The sequence below is a fragment of the Neovison vison genome, chromosome 11 (assembly GCF_020171115.1).
Source record: "Neovison vison isolate M4711 chromosome 11, ASM_NN_V1, whole genome shotgun sequence".
Lineage (NCBI taxonomy): Eukaryota > Metazoa > Chordata > Mammalia > Carnivora > Mustelidae > Neogale > Neogale vison.
Window position 1 is genome coordinate 105686639 of NC_058101.1, and position 17421 is coordinate 105704059.

At 40.2% G+C, this 17421-nt stretch overlaps 1 protein-coding gene across 4 annotated transcripts in view; it reads left to right on the plus strand.

Moving 5' to 3' along the window:
- The window catches only part of MANBA (mannosidase beta), a 124240-nt gene that overhangs the window by 18959 nt on the left and 87860 nt on the right, over positions 1-17421 (plus strand). For 3 of the 4 annotated variants that reach the window (XM_044224390.1, XM_044224389.1, XM_044224391.1), the window contains 3 exons: positions 980-1085; positions 2084-2254; positions 8911-9034. In XM_044224390.1, the coding sequence (XP_044080325.1) occupies positions 980-1085; positions 2084-2254; positions 8911-9034 (401 nt within the window). The remainder of the gene's footprint in view (positions 1-979; positions 1086-2083; positions 2255-8910; positions 9035-17421) is intronic. The other variant, XM_044224392.1, reaches the window with a different exon arrangement.

Consider the following 17421-nt stretch of genomic DNA (forward strand, 5'->3'; position numbering starts at 1 on the left):
TATGAAGAAAGATAAGCTAGGGATGCCTGGGTGGCTCAGTTGGTTGAGCAGCTGCCTTCAGCTCAGGTCATGATTGCAGCGTACTGGGATCGAGTCCCGCATGGGGCTCCTTGCTCAGCAGGGAGCCTGCATCTCCCTCTGCCTGCCATTCTGTCTGCCTGTGCTTGCTCTCTCCCCCTCTCTATCTCTGATAAATAAATAAAATCTTTAAAAAAAAAAAAGAAAGAAAGATAAGCTATATTACTCAACATAACAAGGCTATTATGCTAAGCAAAATAAGTCAGTCAGAGAAAGACAGTCATCATATGATTTTACTCATATGTGTAATTTAAGAAACAAAACAGACCATCTAGGGGAAGGGAAGAGAAAATAAGATACGACGACATCAGAGAGGGAGACAAACCGTAAAGGACTCTTAACAAAAACAAAATGAGGGTTTCTGGAGGGAGGTGTATGGGAAGATGGAGTAACTGGGTGACAGACATTAAGGAGGGCACGTGATGTGATGAGTACTGGGTGTTATTTGCAACTGTTGAATCACTGAACTCTGCCTCTGAAACTAATAATATGTCCTATGTTAATTAACTGAATTTAAATTTTTTTTTTTTAAAAGATTTTATTTATTTGTCAGAGAGAGAGAGGGAGAGAGAGCGAGCACAGGCAGACAGAATGGCAGGCAGAGGCAGAAGCAGGCTCCCTGCTGAGCAAGGAGCCCGATGTGGGACTCGATCCCAGGATGCTGGGATCATGACCTGAGCCGAAGGCAGCTGCTTAACCAACTGAGCCACCCAGGCGTCCCTAATTAACTGAATTTAAATAAAAATGTATTAAATCAATACTTATGAAAATTTCATTGGAAACTGCCTTTTAAGATTGTGTAATCTCTGTGAAATATTTATTCCTTTAGTTTTTAATTAAAAAAGATTTATCTAAGTTCATGTTTTATACATCTTGTTTTAAAAATCTTTTCTTTTTTAAGCAAATGGCAAAAAGTGAATTTGATTTTTGAGGGCGTCGACACAGTTGCAAAAGTCCTGCTAAATAGTGTTCCTATTGGGAAAACAAGCAACATGTTCAAAAGATATGTAAGTATCCAGTGACGTCAGGTTAAAAGCTACTAATACGTGTTTGTGTGTTAATTGTTGTGAATAGAGAAAGTTAAGTGCATAATTGCCCACGCAGGCAATGCTCTTTGTTTGTTTTTTAAAGATTTTATTTATTTGACAGAGAGAGATCACAAGTAGGCAGAGAGGCAGGTAGAGAGAGAGGGAAGCAGGGTCCCTGCTGAGCAGAGAGCCCGATGTGGGGCTCCATGTGGGGCTCCATCCCAGGACCCTGAGATCATGACGGGAGCTGAAGGCAGAGGCTTTAACCCATTGAGCCACCCAGGCGCCCCAGGCAATACTCTTTGAAGCATGGGTTAAGTTACTTTCTTTCTCAGTTGCCTCATTGTAGAGTGATGAAAACACCACAGACCTTGTGGAGTCTTTGTGAGGACTTAATAAGCTAATGATGTAAAACATTTGACACAGTTCTTGGCACATGAGAAGTGTTCAGTGAATGCTGTTCCCTTCTCTGTTGTTTGGTGATCAAGCGTTTCATGTGAAACGCCAACTGATGTTGCATTAAGATATCATATCCTGGTCTCCATTCCAGGGTAGAACTTTTCAAAAACAAAAATAACTTATGACTTAGAAATAACATGCTGTTCATACCAGAGAGTCAGGTTGTCACGAAGCATCTAGGAAATTCTCTGGCTGTTCAAGGCCACATCTCAAATAGCCAGAGCAGACATTCCAGGACTAAAGATATTTTCTGCTTGCTCTCTTTGCCGGGGACCGTCATCTGTCAGTACAAATAGAAGGAGAAACCTAGAAATCTACTTTTGGGTTGGAGAACGTGTTCGCTTGTACCTATAAGCAGGAAACTAGGTTATACTATTTCAGTGAAGTGCTTTCTTCAACAAAAAGGCTAACCCTAAAGATTTCAATTATTTTATTCATCTTTCACGCATTTTTATATATCTATATCTAAAATTTTACACACATGTCCACTTCCACATCTGTTCTTTCCTTTAATGCAGAGCTTTGATGTTACCAGTGTGGTTAGAGATGTGAACTCCCTTGAGCTGCGTTTCCAGTCACCAGTGTTGTATGCGGCCCAGCAGAGCAAAGCTCACTCTAACTACTCTGTGCCTCCAGACTGCCCTCCGCCTGTGCAGAAGGGCCAATGCCATGTAAACTTCATTCGAAAGGTAACAGTCTTGCAAATGGAGGGGGCGTTAGGCTTGAGGGTGAGGTATGCTGGCATGTGAAATGCTTGTTTGAAGACACCAATAGTATTTTATTTTATTTTTAAATATTTTATTTATTTATCAGAGAGAGAGAGAGGGAAAGAGAGCGAGCACAGGCAGACAGAATGGCAGGCAGAGGCAGAGGGAGAAGCAGGCTCCCTGCCGAGCAAGGAGCCCAATGTGGGACTCGATCCCAGGACGCTGGGATCATGACCTGAGCCGAAGGCAGCTGCTTAACCAACTGAGCCACCCAAGCGTCCCCCCAATAGTATTTTAGAAGTTGGGCATCTCTTTCCTGCCTGCTTCATAGGGATGGAACACTTGAAATAAGAACCAAAATGTTATACGAATTTTTTGAAGAATCGTTGTCTTTCTAGATTTTTTTCCTGAAGCATGCCTCAAACTTAGGTAACAACAGAAAAAGAAGAAAAATAGGTGACTGATAATGTAATTTGACAAATTATTTTTTTAAGATTTTATTTATTTATTTGAGAGAGGGAGAAGGAGGACATGAGCTGTGGGAGGGGCAGAGGGACAAGCTGACTCCCACTGTGTGGGGAGCCCAATGTGAGGCTTGATCCCAGGACCCTGAGATTATGACCTGAGCCAAAGTCAGATGCTGGGGCTGACTGAGACGGTCAGACACCCCTACAAATTATTTTTTTTAACATTTAAGTTTATCCAACTTTTCACCAGACTGTATGGTTTATACTTATTAGTGATTTGTGTTACTAGGAAGCCTTCTGGAAATACTGATATATTTGCTGATGTGTTCTTATATTTTACTGCTAGGTTCACATAAAATCTAATAAATATGACAAAATCCACATGATGATTATTTTTCCTTGAGTTTCATCTGAGTCTAAATGACTTGAGTTTATTCCAGTACATGGTTGGATTAGTTTGCTCTGTGGCATTAATTTTTCGATTTTATTTTTATTAAAAAATTTTTAATTGTGATAAAATATCCATAGCACAAAATTTGCCATCTCTACCATTTTCAAGTGTGTGGTTCACTAGTATTAAGTATATTCTCATTGTTGTGGAACAAATCCCAAGAACCTTTTCATGTTGCAAAACTGAAACTCCATACCCATTAAAAAACAATTCCCAGGGATGCGTGGGTGGCTCAGTAGGTGAAGGGTCTACCTTTGGCTCAGATCATGATCCTAGGGTCCTGGGATTGAGTCCTGCATCGGACTCCTTGCTCAGCAGGGAGCCTGTTTCTTCCTCTGCCTGCCATTCCCCCTGCTTGTGCTATCTCTCACAAATAAATAAAATCGTTAATAAATAAAAACTTTTTATTTTCCTCTCCTCCCAGCCCCTGGAAACCACCATTATTTCTGTTTCTATGAGTTTGATTCATAGAAAGTTTGACTCATTTACCTCCGATAAGTGGAATCATGCACATTTGTCTTGTTGTGCCTGGTATATTTCGTTTAGCATAATGTTCTTCATGCTGTAGCATGTGTCTGAATTTCCCTTCCTTTTTAAGTCTGAATAATATTCCATTGTATGTACATGCCACATTTTATTTATTCATTCATCTGTCAGTAGACATTTGGGTTACTTCCTCCTTTTGGTTATTGTGAATAATGTTGCTGTGTATGGGTGTACCAATATCTCTTTGAGATTCTCCTTTTAGTTCTTTTTCATCAAGACCAAGAAGTGGGATACTGCAGTGTATGGTAATTCTATTTAGAATATTTTTGGAAATTGGCATTTGGTTTTAAAAAAACAAATGTATAGCATTGGTTTCACTGTGAAGATATTGAGAATATTTTTCCAGTATTTATTAGCTAAAGCCTCAGTTAGTAAATTCTGATTATTTAAGTTAAGTGGCTCTCTTCAGACTGGTTGGATTTATCATTAAATTATGTTTCTCTGTTATAAGTACTAAGGTCAAAATTACACCTCCTCTGGTTTTATTCAACCTACTTACATTTGTGTCAGTGTCTCAATACAATTGTCTGTTCCTACTACCGTAAAGGAATGGTCTGTAACTGAGCAGTCAGGTATCTGTGGAATACTGTGTACTGAGACTTGTTTAAAATTCACCTTTTGTTTTTGGCCTTCGGCTTCAAATGGCACAGTGGTTTGAATACTAGAGTTTGCGCTTTCTCTCTCTCTTCTTCTGTCTTTAATCTTCGAGAACCTCCTGAATCCTAATGTTACTTTTCCAGTCATCAGTGAAAGTATGTATATGTTATGCATATATCCATGTAGTGGTTTTCCTCTACCCCACCATTCAGTTTGTGGCAAATAAAATACACTTTCGGGGCACCTGGGTGGCTCCATTGGTCTCCCATCCAAGTACTAACCAGGCCCGACCCTGCTTAGCTTCCGAGATCAGACGAGATAGGGCGCGTTCAGGGTGGTATGGCGGTAGACTGGGTGGCTCCATTGGTAAAGCTTCCACATTTGCCTGGAGTCGTGATCCTGGGGTTCGGGGATCCAGCCTGCTTCTCCCTCTCCCTCTGACCTTCCCCCATGCTTGTGCTCTTTCTTTCTCTCTTTCTAATGAATAAATGAAAAATCTTAAAAAGAAAGAAAACACACTTTCAGTTTCTCTAGATAGAACAAAGCCCTTATCACTGAAATCAGGAGTCAGACCCAAGATTCTGTTCTCAGGGTGTGTGGAACACTAACCCTGGGGCAAACTTAACCAGAGCACTGAATTGCATCTTGATGTTTCTGGCTAGACCAGCATGGTCTAGTGGAAAAAGACCTGAATTGGAGAGCAAGTCAGGAATCTTAGATCTGAATTCTGGCCTTAGGACCAGAATGATCTTAAGCAAGTCCATCATTTATGTATGGAGCTAATCCTTCCCTTCTTGACTGTGTTGATAGGAGCATACAGTGAAATAATAATGTAAATGCATTTTGCATGCATGAAGGGCTATATAGCTATTCAGAATGTAAGGTAGTGTTATTTATTTTGGAGACTTATTTCTGTGGTTACAGACTTATAAGTGTGTTACTGATTATATGAAGTTAGTGGAGTAGCGCTATCACACAGATCCCCTCTTACCTCTGCTTCCTTCCCTGTTCAGCCTAGATGGTGGGGCATATCACTTCAGCTACCCTCTTAGCAATATTCTCCACCACCCCCTTGTTTTCTACCTATATCTCTGGCCATTCCTTCTAAGTTACTTTATCCAGATCAACCTATCCCTCTTAGAAGTTGTATCATTCATGCTTTGCTCTCTTCCAGACACATTCCTCCTTTCATATTATACTTTCTCTAAACTATCTCATTTAGCTTCACTTCTTCAATAACCAGTCAGATTTCTTTCTTTTTTTAAAGAATTTATTTATTTGACAGAAAGAGAGAGATTACAAGTAGGCAGAGAGGCAGGCAGAGAGGTGGGGTAGCAGGCTCCCTGCGGAGCAGAGAGCCCAGTGCGGGGCCTGATCCCAGGACCCTGAGACCATGACCTGAGAAAGGCAGAGGTTCAACCCACTGAGCCACCGAGGCGCCCCACCAGTCGAATTTCTAATGACTTCTAATATTGTATCTAAAGTCCAGACCTCCAGGCCTTATACTGATTGCCTACTTGGCATCTTCAGTTGCCTGATTCACAGGGACCTAAAACTCAGGATGTCCAATACTGTACTTGATCTGAATCCTTCTCTCAGGGTTCCCTGACTTGCTGAATGGAATACCATCCAGGGTAGTTGTTCCAGCCAGAAACCCAAGAGTTGTTTTTGATAACTCCTCCTCTCTCTTTTCCCTCCTCCAGTCCATCCCTAAGTCATTTTGACCATGTGGACATTACCTCTTCAATAGTTCTTTAATCTTCCTGTGCTCTATTTCTTCTATCATGCTTGAGTTCAAGCCATCATTTCTTGCGTGAAGTATTATCCTGGCCACCAAACTGCAACCTACAACCTAATTTACCTTCCTCTAATTTTACATAGAGCAGCCAGAATCTTCTTTTCAGACAAAAATCATTATAGCACTGTCCTTAAAACTCTTCAACAGTTTCTCATTGCCTTTCTCATTGCTAAAGTAACAGATCTTAGTTCAGTCTGACTCATGCCCACTTCTGTCTTCGCCCCATCTCTTCCTATTGTTCCCTCTTCATCTCCTGGAATATGTCATAGTCTTTTGTACCTCAAGGCCTTTGCACATGCTGTTCCTTCTTCTTCTTCTTTTTAAAGCTCTTACTTATTTATTTGAGAGAGAGAGTCAGAGAGAGCATGAGAGGGGAGAAGCAGACTCCCTGTGGAGCTGGGAGCTGGATGCGGGATGCAGGATGCGGGACTTGATCCCGGGACTCCCGAGATCATGACTTGAGCCAAAGGCAGTCACTTAACCAACTGAGCCATCCAGGTGCCACATGCTGTTCCTTCCAGAAGGGATGCTTATACTTCTCTCCTAAACACACTGGACAAGTGGTACTCGCCCTTCAGATCTCCATATGAAAGATACTATTATTCAGGGAAACCTTGCTTGACACCTTTCCTTCCTCTCCCCCATTAGATTGTTCCCTGTTGGTGTCTTTTGCACTTGTGATTATTTATTCAGCACCTGAATTTCCTGGATACTGTGAACACTATAAATGGAAGGACTGTCTGTTTTGTACATTGATGTACTCCTGCCTGAAATATAAAAAGCAGTTCACACATCTTTTTTGACTAATGAAAACGTTTATCTGAGGAAGTTTTATGAATAAGAGTGATTTGTAGCCCTTGGTGGGGAAAATAGTTTGCCTTATAAGATGTTGAATATTTTTGCCCTCCTCCTTATCCCGGTCTCTAATAAAGGAATTACATACTTGAACTTCTAAACTCTTTAATAAATAGCCCCAAGATGACTTTGATTACAGACATGAGAATCTGATGCTGAAATGGTGTATTTAGACAAATGTGAATGGTATAAAGTGGTTTTAATTCTCTGTTTTTCTCTGTAATGGAAACTAATTTATCTCTATCTCAGATAAATTCAGATCTTAGGAAATACTTAAATGAGGGGCACCTGGGTGGCTCAGTGGGTTAAGCCGCTGCCTTCGGCTCAGGTCATGATCTCAGGGTCCTGGGATCGAGTCCCGCATCGGGCTCTCTGCTCAGCAGGGAGCCTGCTTCCTTCTCTCTCTCTCTCGGCCTGCCTCTCTGTCTACTTGTATTTCTCTCTGTCGAATAAATAAATAAAATCTTTAAAAAAAAATACTTAAATGAGAACAGTTTGGCTGATTCCTCAGGCTCTATTCTACAAATGTTCCATTCAGAAAGAGCTTACTACTTATTGTGGTGTTTATTCCTTTCTAAAGCTCAGCTCATAGCCTCAATGTGTTTATTATCTTTATTTTTAAATGTTTCCTTGTTCTTTATAGCTATCACACTTAAATAGAATGTTCTTTATGGTTAAATACAATGATAGGTTCAGATACATTTTGGAGAGGTTAAAGAGTGACTGTGGTGTTGCTTCAGTGTCATATGCTTTTGAAGAATAAAAGTACATAATCAGATTTTAGGTTCTTAAAACATTTCTGCCAAACAACTGTGTTGCATAGGTTCGTGTATTAGTTAACTGTATTAGTTATCTATTGCTGTATAACAACTTATGCCAAAACTTATCAGCTTAAAATAACATTTGTTATCGTAGTTTCTGTCAGTCGAGAATCTGAGTGTGGACTAGCTGGGTGCCTCTGGCTGAAGGCCAGTCATGAGGTTACAGTCAAGTATGGACTGGGGCTGTGGTAATCTCATGGCTGTACTGGGCCTGAAGTGTTTGGGCCTAAGTTTATCCATGTGGTTATCGGTAGGGCTCAGATTGGCGTCCAAGCTCACTTACTCATATGGGCCTCTCCACAGAGGCCACCTCACAACGTGGCAGCTGGCTTCCCTCATGGCCTGGAGATTGTGGGAGAGAGTACCCAGAACAGAACGTGCAGTTTTTTTATAACTTAATTTTGGAAATGATTATCACCTCTTGTTTATTCTCTTGTTTAGAAGTGATCACTAGGTGTAATCCATACTGGAGGAGAGGGGATTACACAGGGCATGAATACCAGGAGGGGATCATTGGAGGCCTTTTTAGATGCTCTGTACGGGACACACACATGTACACAAACACTATTGTGGACTGGATTGTGTGTTCCTCCCTGAATTTTTATGTTGAAATCCTGATCCTCAGTTGCTAGAACTGTAACCTTGTTTGGAGATAAGGTCCTTAAAGAGGGATTAAATTAAAATGAGACTTTTAGGGTGGGAGATCAAGTATGAATGATGTCCTTTTAAGAAAAGGTAATGTGTGTGCGTGTGTGTACACGTGCAGGGTACGCATTCACACACACACACAAGCGCACACACACACACACACACACACGGAAAAGACTATGGGAAGGCCCAGTGAGAAGGTGGTTGTCTATAAGCCAAGGAGAGAGTCTTCAGAGGAAACCAGACCTGCCAACACCCTGATCTTTGACTTGCCAACCTCTAGAACTGTGAGATAATACATTTCTGTTGTTTACGCCACCCACTCTGTAGTATTTTGTTATGATAGCCCTAGCAAACTAATATACATGTATGTAATATTTTAGAAGAACATGTTTTCCATAGTGTTTAAATTTCATGGTAATTGGGATCTGGTTTTTTCCCCCTTGAAATTATAGGAGCAGAGTTCCTTTGGTTGGGATTGGGGGCCGTCCTTTCCTACCCAGGGCATCTGGAAGGATGTCAGAATTGAAGCCTATAACATTTGTCGTCTGAATTACTTTGTGTTTTCCCCCATATATGGTAAGCTAAGAGATGTGATTTCTTGTTTTTCTTTTCTGAGCCTCCTCTATGTGATAAAAATTGGGCTTATAATTTGAATATGTAGATATACTTTTCAGAGACTCATTTAAAAAATTTTGTGGCACATTTATCAGCATTAAAAATATATACAAACTGTGATTTGTCATGAAAATTTACAATATAAAATAGGAAGGAGGTAGATAAATATTTTAAAGCATATTTTGAAATGAAAAAGAAAGCAAGCAAGAGCACTTGAGGTTTCTCTGAGCTAAGTGTTCCCTTCTAACAGAATTGGGCCTGCTGCCTTGTACTGCTCTTTGTGGCCTCGGTTCTCACTTTCAGAACTCCAACTGTGCTGAATGCTTAATTTGCTCCCATCACTGGGCTGACTGTCCATCACTGCACGTTTTCTCCTCCGAAAGCTGTGACATACTAGCTTTGTTAAGACTTGGAAATAAACTGGAATGCAAACAAGGCACAAAGAAAGTTTCGTAAGGTAAAGAAATACTACTTTTTCGGCCAAAGGAACTATTTACTAGAAAGGAGCTTTGAATAAAACCTCAAACATGTCACTGACATCAACAAATCAGTGAAAAGCCGGTCAGATATTTGTTGAGTTGTTTGCCCGGCACTGTGTGTGTTTGGCATTGAAAGGACCTAGAGTATACTCTTGCCTGCACATTGGTTGGGGTGGGGATGGGATATGTGAACAGTTTCCCACACCAAACAAGGCTGTAATAGGCTTGTGGGTTGGGAGGCCCTGTAGTTCAGAAAAACCAAAGATCAGGGAGGATTTGTGAAGTCAGGGAAACCAATGAAGGGGGATCTTTTTTTTTCCCCCCCAAAGATTTTATTTATTTATTTGTGAGAGAGATTGAGTACAGGCAGGCAGAGTAGCAGGCAGAGGCAGAGGGAGAAGCAGGCTCCCCATGGAGCAAGGAGCCCAATGTGGTACTTGATCCCAGGATGCTGGGAACGTGACCTGAGCCAAAGGCAGAGGCTTAACCCACTGAGCCACCCAGGCATCCCATGAGGGGGTTCTTGAATAATACCTCGTGAAGCTTGATCCAGTTATGGGCAAGCCTGCTGGATGGAATCAGCAAGAAGATGATGGGTCAGTACAGGAGTTCCGTTATCTTAAAGGTCCTGGTGACCGGAGATTGCTAGTCTATCAGAGCCAAATCTGTTTTCTAAAGGGAAAGACAAAAGCCAATTAGAGGGTGGGTAATTGAAGTAATTAGGTGCTGCTGGCATTTTTAAATGGGAAAAGGGCATGAAGAGATGTAATTTAAATTGCATGTGTAAATGTGGCCACTCTAGTGCTTCTGAACTCTTCAGAGGTGTAACTTGAACTGAGTTTTGCTATTAAATTCAAAGAACAGTTCATTCTTTCCTATTCCCACCGATATTTTTTTCTCAGGTATAATAGAATCTAGTGGAAGGAGAGGTCTGATTTTGCAAAGAGTTATTTATTTAAATTGTTTTGAAGTTTAATGGATGTTTTAGGTGGTTTGCGAAAGGTGCTGTTGTGTTCTAGACACCCTGATACCTGCAAATATTTGAATAACACTGTTCTGGTTTAATTTAAAATTTTGAATATGAAATTAAAATTTTTTCCTGAATATGAGTCATTAGAGTTCAGTTTATTAGTCCCTAGTGACTACGTGAATTTTATTGGAATTTAATCTATTTCAGTGATGTTTAAAATTTAATTTAGATTCAGTGTAATTCCCCATTTCAACTACATTTTTGATATTTTGTGACTGCAGTATATTTTGTACTTAATATAGAGAAAAATATGCTTCCTGTTCAGAGTATATGCCCTGCACATATTAAACATCAGTTCTTAACTATGATTAATTCTATATAGATTTCAATTTGGTTGTTGGATGTAATAAAGAAAATTGAAGCATAAGCATGTGAAAGTGAGGAGAAGAACTTCATTTAGGAGTTTTTTTCGGAGCTCTTTTTCCAGTTTTCCTTTGGAAGACCGCAGTCATCACTGAAATCAATAGTTATTTAAAAGTTGAAAAATAATAAAGAGAATAAGCTAATATATTTTATGCATTTATTTGGTATATAGTATGAGGCAGGCACTGTGAGAGGTACTAAAAGGTTTTTAAGAGGATTAGCTCATAATCAAAACTAGATAAGTATAACTTTTCTTTAAAATCACATAGGTTGGTCGCCTGGGTGGCTCAGTGGGTTAAGCCATTGCCTTTGGCTCAGGTCATGATCTCAGGGTTCTGGGATTGAGTCCCGCATCGGGCTCTCTGCTCGGCAGGGAGCCTGCTTCCCTCTCTCTCTCTCTCTCTTCCTGCCTCTCTGCCTACTTGTGATCTCTCTCTGTCAAATAAATAAATAAAATCTTTTTTAAAAAATAAAATAAAATCACATGTGTTTATTTTTGAAGATTTTAGTGTGAAATGAGACTGGCCAGAACTAATGCAGATGGGACTATCTTGGGGAATAGTAATACAGATAGTTTGTATTTTATACTTTTGCTCAACTGTCTTCTCTAGATTTCTATGCTGAGCTTATATTCCTTCTGTAGTAAGGGAAGAAAGTCAGTAAAACAACCTATTTAGTAATTTCAGCCAACTTGTTATGAAGGGCTTAACTGATTTGACTGTGTGGCCCTTTCTGCCTTCTCCCTATTGAGGCTAGAAGAACGTAACCTTATTGTTTTTCCAAATGTTCAGTTTATTTATGAATTTAAAACTAGTAGGTTTACCACCGAAGGTGAAATAACTGACCATAACTTCCCAATTTAATCGTGTGCAGATGACAGAGAAAAGTCTTTTTAACATTTAAAAAATTAACTTGAAATTCTTATGAATTAGTTTACTTTATATATCTATTAATACATTTACAAACTTATGTATTTATATCAATTCATATATATATATAGATAGATAGATCCTTTTCTGCATTCTCAGTCATTATAATGATGGTTTCTAAACTTTTTCACTTTTTAGTATCCTGTGGTCATTTGTTTGATTTTCCCTAACCTCAGCTTCCTCAATGATTTTCACCCATTCTTAATGTTTAAGATAATAAAAACAAATTTATATTTGAAAAAAATACTGAGGTCAAAGGAAAACAAGAATTACTCCCATTATGTCTTAGGCTCCTGTCATTCATTTATCTAGGTATTAAGAGAGACCAATTCATTGACATGACTTTCTTTAAAACCTTATTAGAAAATGTTTATTTGAATAATTCCCTCGTAGCCCTGAAATAGTCTAATCAGGTTTTAAACAGCAGTAGCTGCTCTAGGGCACCCACATTTTCAGTGTCTTGAACAGTGAAAGATTGACTCTGGTATTGAAAAGGGAAGCCCAGAGGCTTTTTACTGGATGTAGAAACCTAGGAAGATTCTCCTGTTCTTTTTTCTTGGGGAGGGGGTAGAAGAATGACCCCATCTGCTGGGGGACTAGGGGAAGTCTCTCTGGACTTGGGTTTCCAAGGTGGGGAGGAGAGATGGGGAGAAGATAGCCTGTGGGGGTAGATGCCCCAATTCCAAAAATTAAGACATTTATAAGCAAATAATCTGGCCCAAACTGCAGGCCTTGTCTGGCGGTGGGGTGTGTGTGTGTGTGTGTGTGTGTGTGTGTGTGTGAGAGAGAGAGAGAGAGAGAGAGAAAGAGAGAGAGGGAGAGAGAGAGACATACATATATTCATTTATTAATTGTTTTTTCCATGCTAGGTCTTTAATATTTGTAATCTGATGTGAATTGTTCACATTATGCCCGAAAATGTATTAGGGAAGGTTGATCATGTAGTTTTATGAGCTTTTCATAAGCTTACATAAACACATTAAGCCCAAATCTATAATAAGTATGTTCTGATGAAATGCTGCATTGTTACCACAATCTTTTGTTACCACAGCCAGGAAAAAAAAATAGTATAGAGAAGTTTTTCGGTATGTGAATCCTCCTCTTAGCTGAGGTGAGCTGTGGGTCTTTGACTTGGGGTGCTTGTGCACCTCCACCATCTTAGAGATGCTGCCTTCCCCCAACCCGATCCACATTTCCTCACTGCCTCAGCCTAAAGTGCCTCCTCCGTCATTCTCCAAGACCTAGCCTTTGGGTTGGAGGACTTAGTTTGGCTAGATCCTGGCCTTCCCCACAGAAGTCTGTCTTGAAGGTCATTGCTCCCCTTTGATATAGGGAATGTAATTACAACATAATGATGATTTTTCAGTCTTGCACAATGCCTTGTTTGATGCATTTTTTGAATGCATTCGTTTTGAATCACTTTTTCATTCATCTTCGAATTACTTTACCCATAAAATAACATTATTCACCCTTGAAAATATCTTTATGGGTAGGTAGGTTGCTTGACTAATCTCTCCTGTGATTAGCTCCTGAATAGATTTTTTTCCCTCTGGAATTTACCAACTTATCTTTGGGGGGAAATTGTGCTTTGCGGTCTGTTTTGCCTTAGTTTCATCTTTGAGGATTTTGTCCTGCTGAGTAAGCGAGGAGGTCTTGCTGCTTGGTAAAAGAAGGGGAAAACAGCTGTTGTAACTAACTGTGAGCCTGCCTTTCTGGCTAATGCAAGCTGTTAGCTCTTTGAAAAGCAGCTGCTGAAGGCTGTCCTATAATTCTAGCAGGAGCACAGGAAAATATCCTGTGTTTGAATTGAAACCTTCTGTGGCTTGATCATTTCAGCTTGTTGTCACTGCTGTTTCTTCACATGCACAGGAGGACCTCAACACTGCAGCTTTTCATCACTTATTAAAGATGCAAGAAGCAAGCAGGCGAAAGGAGGAGCTGTTAGATGCTCAGCAGGGTGAAGCTAATCAAGGCAGCTATCTTTGAATAGCTCCCCCCTACCCCCCCAGATGAAGCATTGGTTTTCATCTTACATATGCAACCTCCCTTCCTTTGCAGATCCTTTTCCCCATGCTGACCCGAATGTTCTTCCATCTCCGTGTTCATTCTTAACCCCCAGGTACTGTCCTGTATTCTTAACTATGACCTTTGGGTATATTTCTCTATGTAGATTCAACCTCTTGCTTCTTTGGGTTGGGATATAATTTATAGTGCCTGTCAAGGTTTACAGACCGTAATGATTCAAGAAATATATTTGTATTCTTTGATGCTCCCATAACTGTTGTCATGCCCTTGTGAGACAGTTTAGGTTACAAAGATGGTATTTTGACAAATGAAGGAACTGTGGCAACATATAATTATACATTTAGTAGAGGGTCAGACACACTCTTATGTTTGTAGATTTCAGCATTCTTTTTCACAGACCCTTTTATTAATTTTTTTTTTAAAGATTTTATTTATTTATTTGTCAGAGAGAGAGGGAGAGAGAGCGAGCACAGGGCAGACAGAGAGGCAGGCAGAGGCAGAGGGAGAAGCAGGCTCCCTGCCGAGCAAGGAGCCGGATGTGGGACTCGATCCCAGGACGCTGAGATCATGACCTGAGCCGAAGGCAGCTGCTTAACCAACTGAGCCACCCAGGCGTCCCCACAGACCCTTTTATTAAGAGGCTAATATTTTATTGTTATATTCTGCCCTCCTCCCGTTCTTTGTTTCACATTGAATGTATCTGATACTTGGACTTAGGATTCTGAAAGACAAAAAGTACTGTTGCTTTTATCATTTTATTTTATTTTATTTTTCCATTATGATAAGCATACTTCTTTTTTTTTAAATTTTTTTATTTTTTATAAACATATATTTTTATCCCCAGGGGTACAGGTCTGTGAATCGCCAGGTTTACATACTTCACAGCACTCACCAAAGCACATACCCTCCGCAATGTCCATAACCCCACCCCCTTCAGCATACTTCTTTTTTAAAAGATTTTATTTATTTATTTGACAGACAGAGATCATAAGTAGGCAGAGAGGCAGGCAGGGAGAGAGGAGAAAACAGGATCCCTGCTGAGCAGAGAGCACTATGTGGGGCTCGATCCCAGGATCCTGGGATCATGACCTGAGCTGAAGGCAGAGGCTTTAACCCACTGAGCCACCCAGGTGCCCGATAAGCATACTTTTTAATCCCCATCACTTATTTCCCCTATCCCCTCATCTACCTCTCCTCTGGTAGCCATCAGTTTGTTCTTGATAGTTAAGGGTCTTTTTCTTGATTTATCTCTTTTTTTCCCTTTGCTCTTTTGTTTTGTTTCTTCAATTCCACATATGAGTGACATCATGTGGTATTTGTCTATCTCTGTCTGACTTATTTTCCTTAGCCTCTCTCTAGCTCCATCCACATTGTTGGAAGTGGCAAGATTTCATTCTTTTTATGGCTAAGTAATATTCCATTGTGTATATATATATATATTTATATCTTCTTTATTTATTCATCTGTTGATGGACACTTGGGCTGCTTTCGTAGTTTGTCTGTTGTCAGTAATGCTGGTATAAACATCAGGATGCAGGTAGGTATCCCTTTGAATTTGTGTTTTTGCATTTTCTGCCTAAATACCCAGTAGTGTGATTCCTGAATCCTCAAAGTGACTTTGCTTTTGGTTTTCCTCAGTGTTTATACACAAATTTCAGCATGTGCCTGCTAGTGTCTTTCTCTTTGAGAGGTGCTTCTGTGAGAAATGCATGCAAAGTGGAGAGCCCTAGAGTCAGGAAATCTGGGCCCTTGATTTGTCTTTTGGCTCAGGAGCTTTTGAGTTATGTTCTGTAGTTGGGGCCTCAGGAACCTTGTCTACAAAGTGATGTGGAAATTGCCAAGTAGAAGAAATTCTTTTTTTTTTTTTTTTCTTTTCAATTTATTTATTTTCAGAAAAACATTATTCAAGAAGAAGAAATTCTTATTGAAGAATTCAGTTCTTGAAGCTGGACACATGATTAATAAAGACATTGATACTTGGGGCTTAATTATAATTAGTTAAGGCAAGGGTTAGGATATAGTGTGAGAATCTTTCTGGTAGTTATGGACACATTTGAATTCAAGTAACTCAGCCATGTCTTATTTTTCTACTTCTGTGTCTTTTTACACTTTCCTTTTTCTCTTAAACAACTGAATAAAGCTTTTTTTGTTTTTTTAAAGACTTTATTTTTAAATAATCTCTATATGAATCATGGGGTTTGAACTCACAACTTCAAGATCAAGAGTCACATGCTCTACCAACTGAGCCAGCCAGGCGCCCCAAGCTGTTTTCTTTTCTGACCACATCTCAACAAAGAAGTAGACCATACGGGAATATAAGAGGAGCAAACTGGTATATTTTAGAGGTTTTTTAAAGGTTAATGTGTTGGCCACATCTACACAAACTGGAACTGTCTTGAAGGTTGTTTGGGTGAAGTGGCAGCACACTTATTCTGGTTATGTAGCTGCCTACTCTTTTTTTTTTTTTTAAAGATTTTATTTATTTATTCGACAGAGAGAGAGATCACAAGTAGGCAGAGAGGCAGACAGAGAGAGAGGGGAGGAAGCAGGCTCCCTGCAGAGCAGAGAGCCCGATGCGGGGCTCGATCCCAGGACCCTGAGACCATGACCTGAGCCGAAGGCAGAGGCTTTAACCCACTGAGCCACCCAGGCTGCCTACTCTTTATACAGATTTCCATCCAAGTCAGATTCTTAGTGGTTAGTTGGTTGGTTGGTTGGTATTTAAAAAGTCTTCCCTGGGGCACCTGAGTGGCTCAGTGGGTTAGGCCTCTGCCTTCGGCTCAGGTCATGATCCCAGGGTCCTGGGATCGAGCCCCGCATCGGGCTCTCTACTCCGCAGGGAGCCTGCTTCTTCCTCTCTCTCTGCCTGCCTCTCTGCCTACTTGTGATCTCTGCCTGTCAAATAAATAGATAAAATCTTTAAAAAAAAAAAAGTCTTCCCTGAATCAGTTTTGGAAAAACTTGAAAGTGAGTCAGTGGCCAGAACCACATTCTCTGACCTTCTCTGGATAGCCTGCCTGATTGATTTTATATGGAACAAACTATAGACCATGGTTTCCTCTGCAGGGAGCGGGACATCAACTAGGGTATCCCTGAGTCTCTGGAAAGGCCTCAAGTTCTAGAGAGAGCAGGTCAGCCTTGCCTCTTTGCCCTGTTTTGGCAGAATTCCTGCGTTGTTTGGGCTCAAAGTGAGGAGAGGATGTAAAATCTGGTGTAATTGGGAAGGAGACCTGGGAGGAGATTTTGACTCATTCAATAGTTTTTCTTCTTAGCTATCCCCATCCCCAGTGCTTTATCCATTTTTTGGAATTGTTTGCATTCCACTGCTGGAGAGGTGGGAGTGATTGGTATCTGTTATTTTATTTTGTTTAATCTCCGTCTTTTCTTTATTTTTATTTGTTTTACTTTTTATTGGAGTGTAGTTGACACAGTGTTACATTAGTTTCAGGTGTTTCAGTGAGTCTGTATGTTATGCTGTGGTCACAAGTGGAGCTACCATCAGTCACTATACCATACTATTAC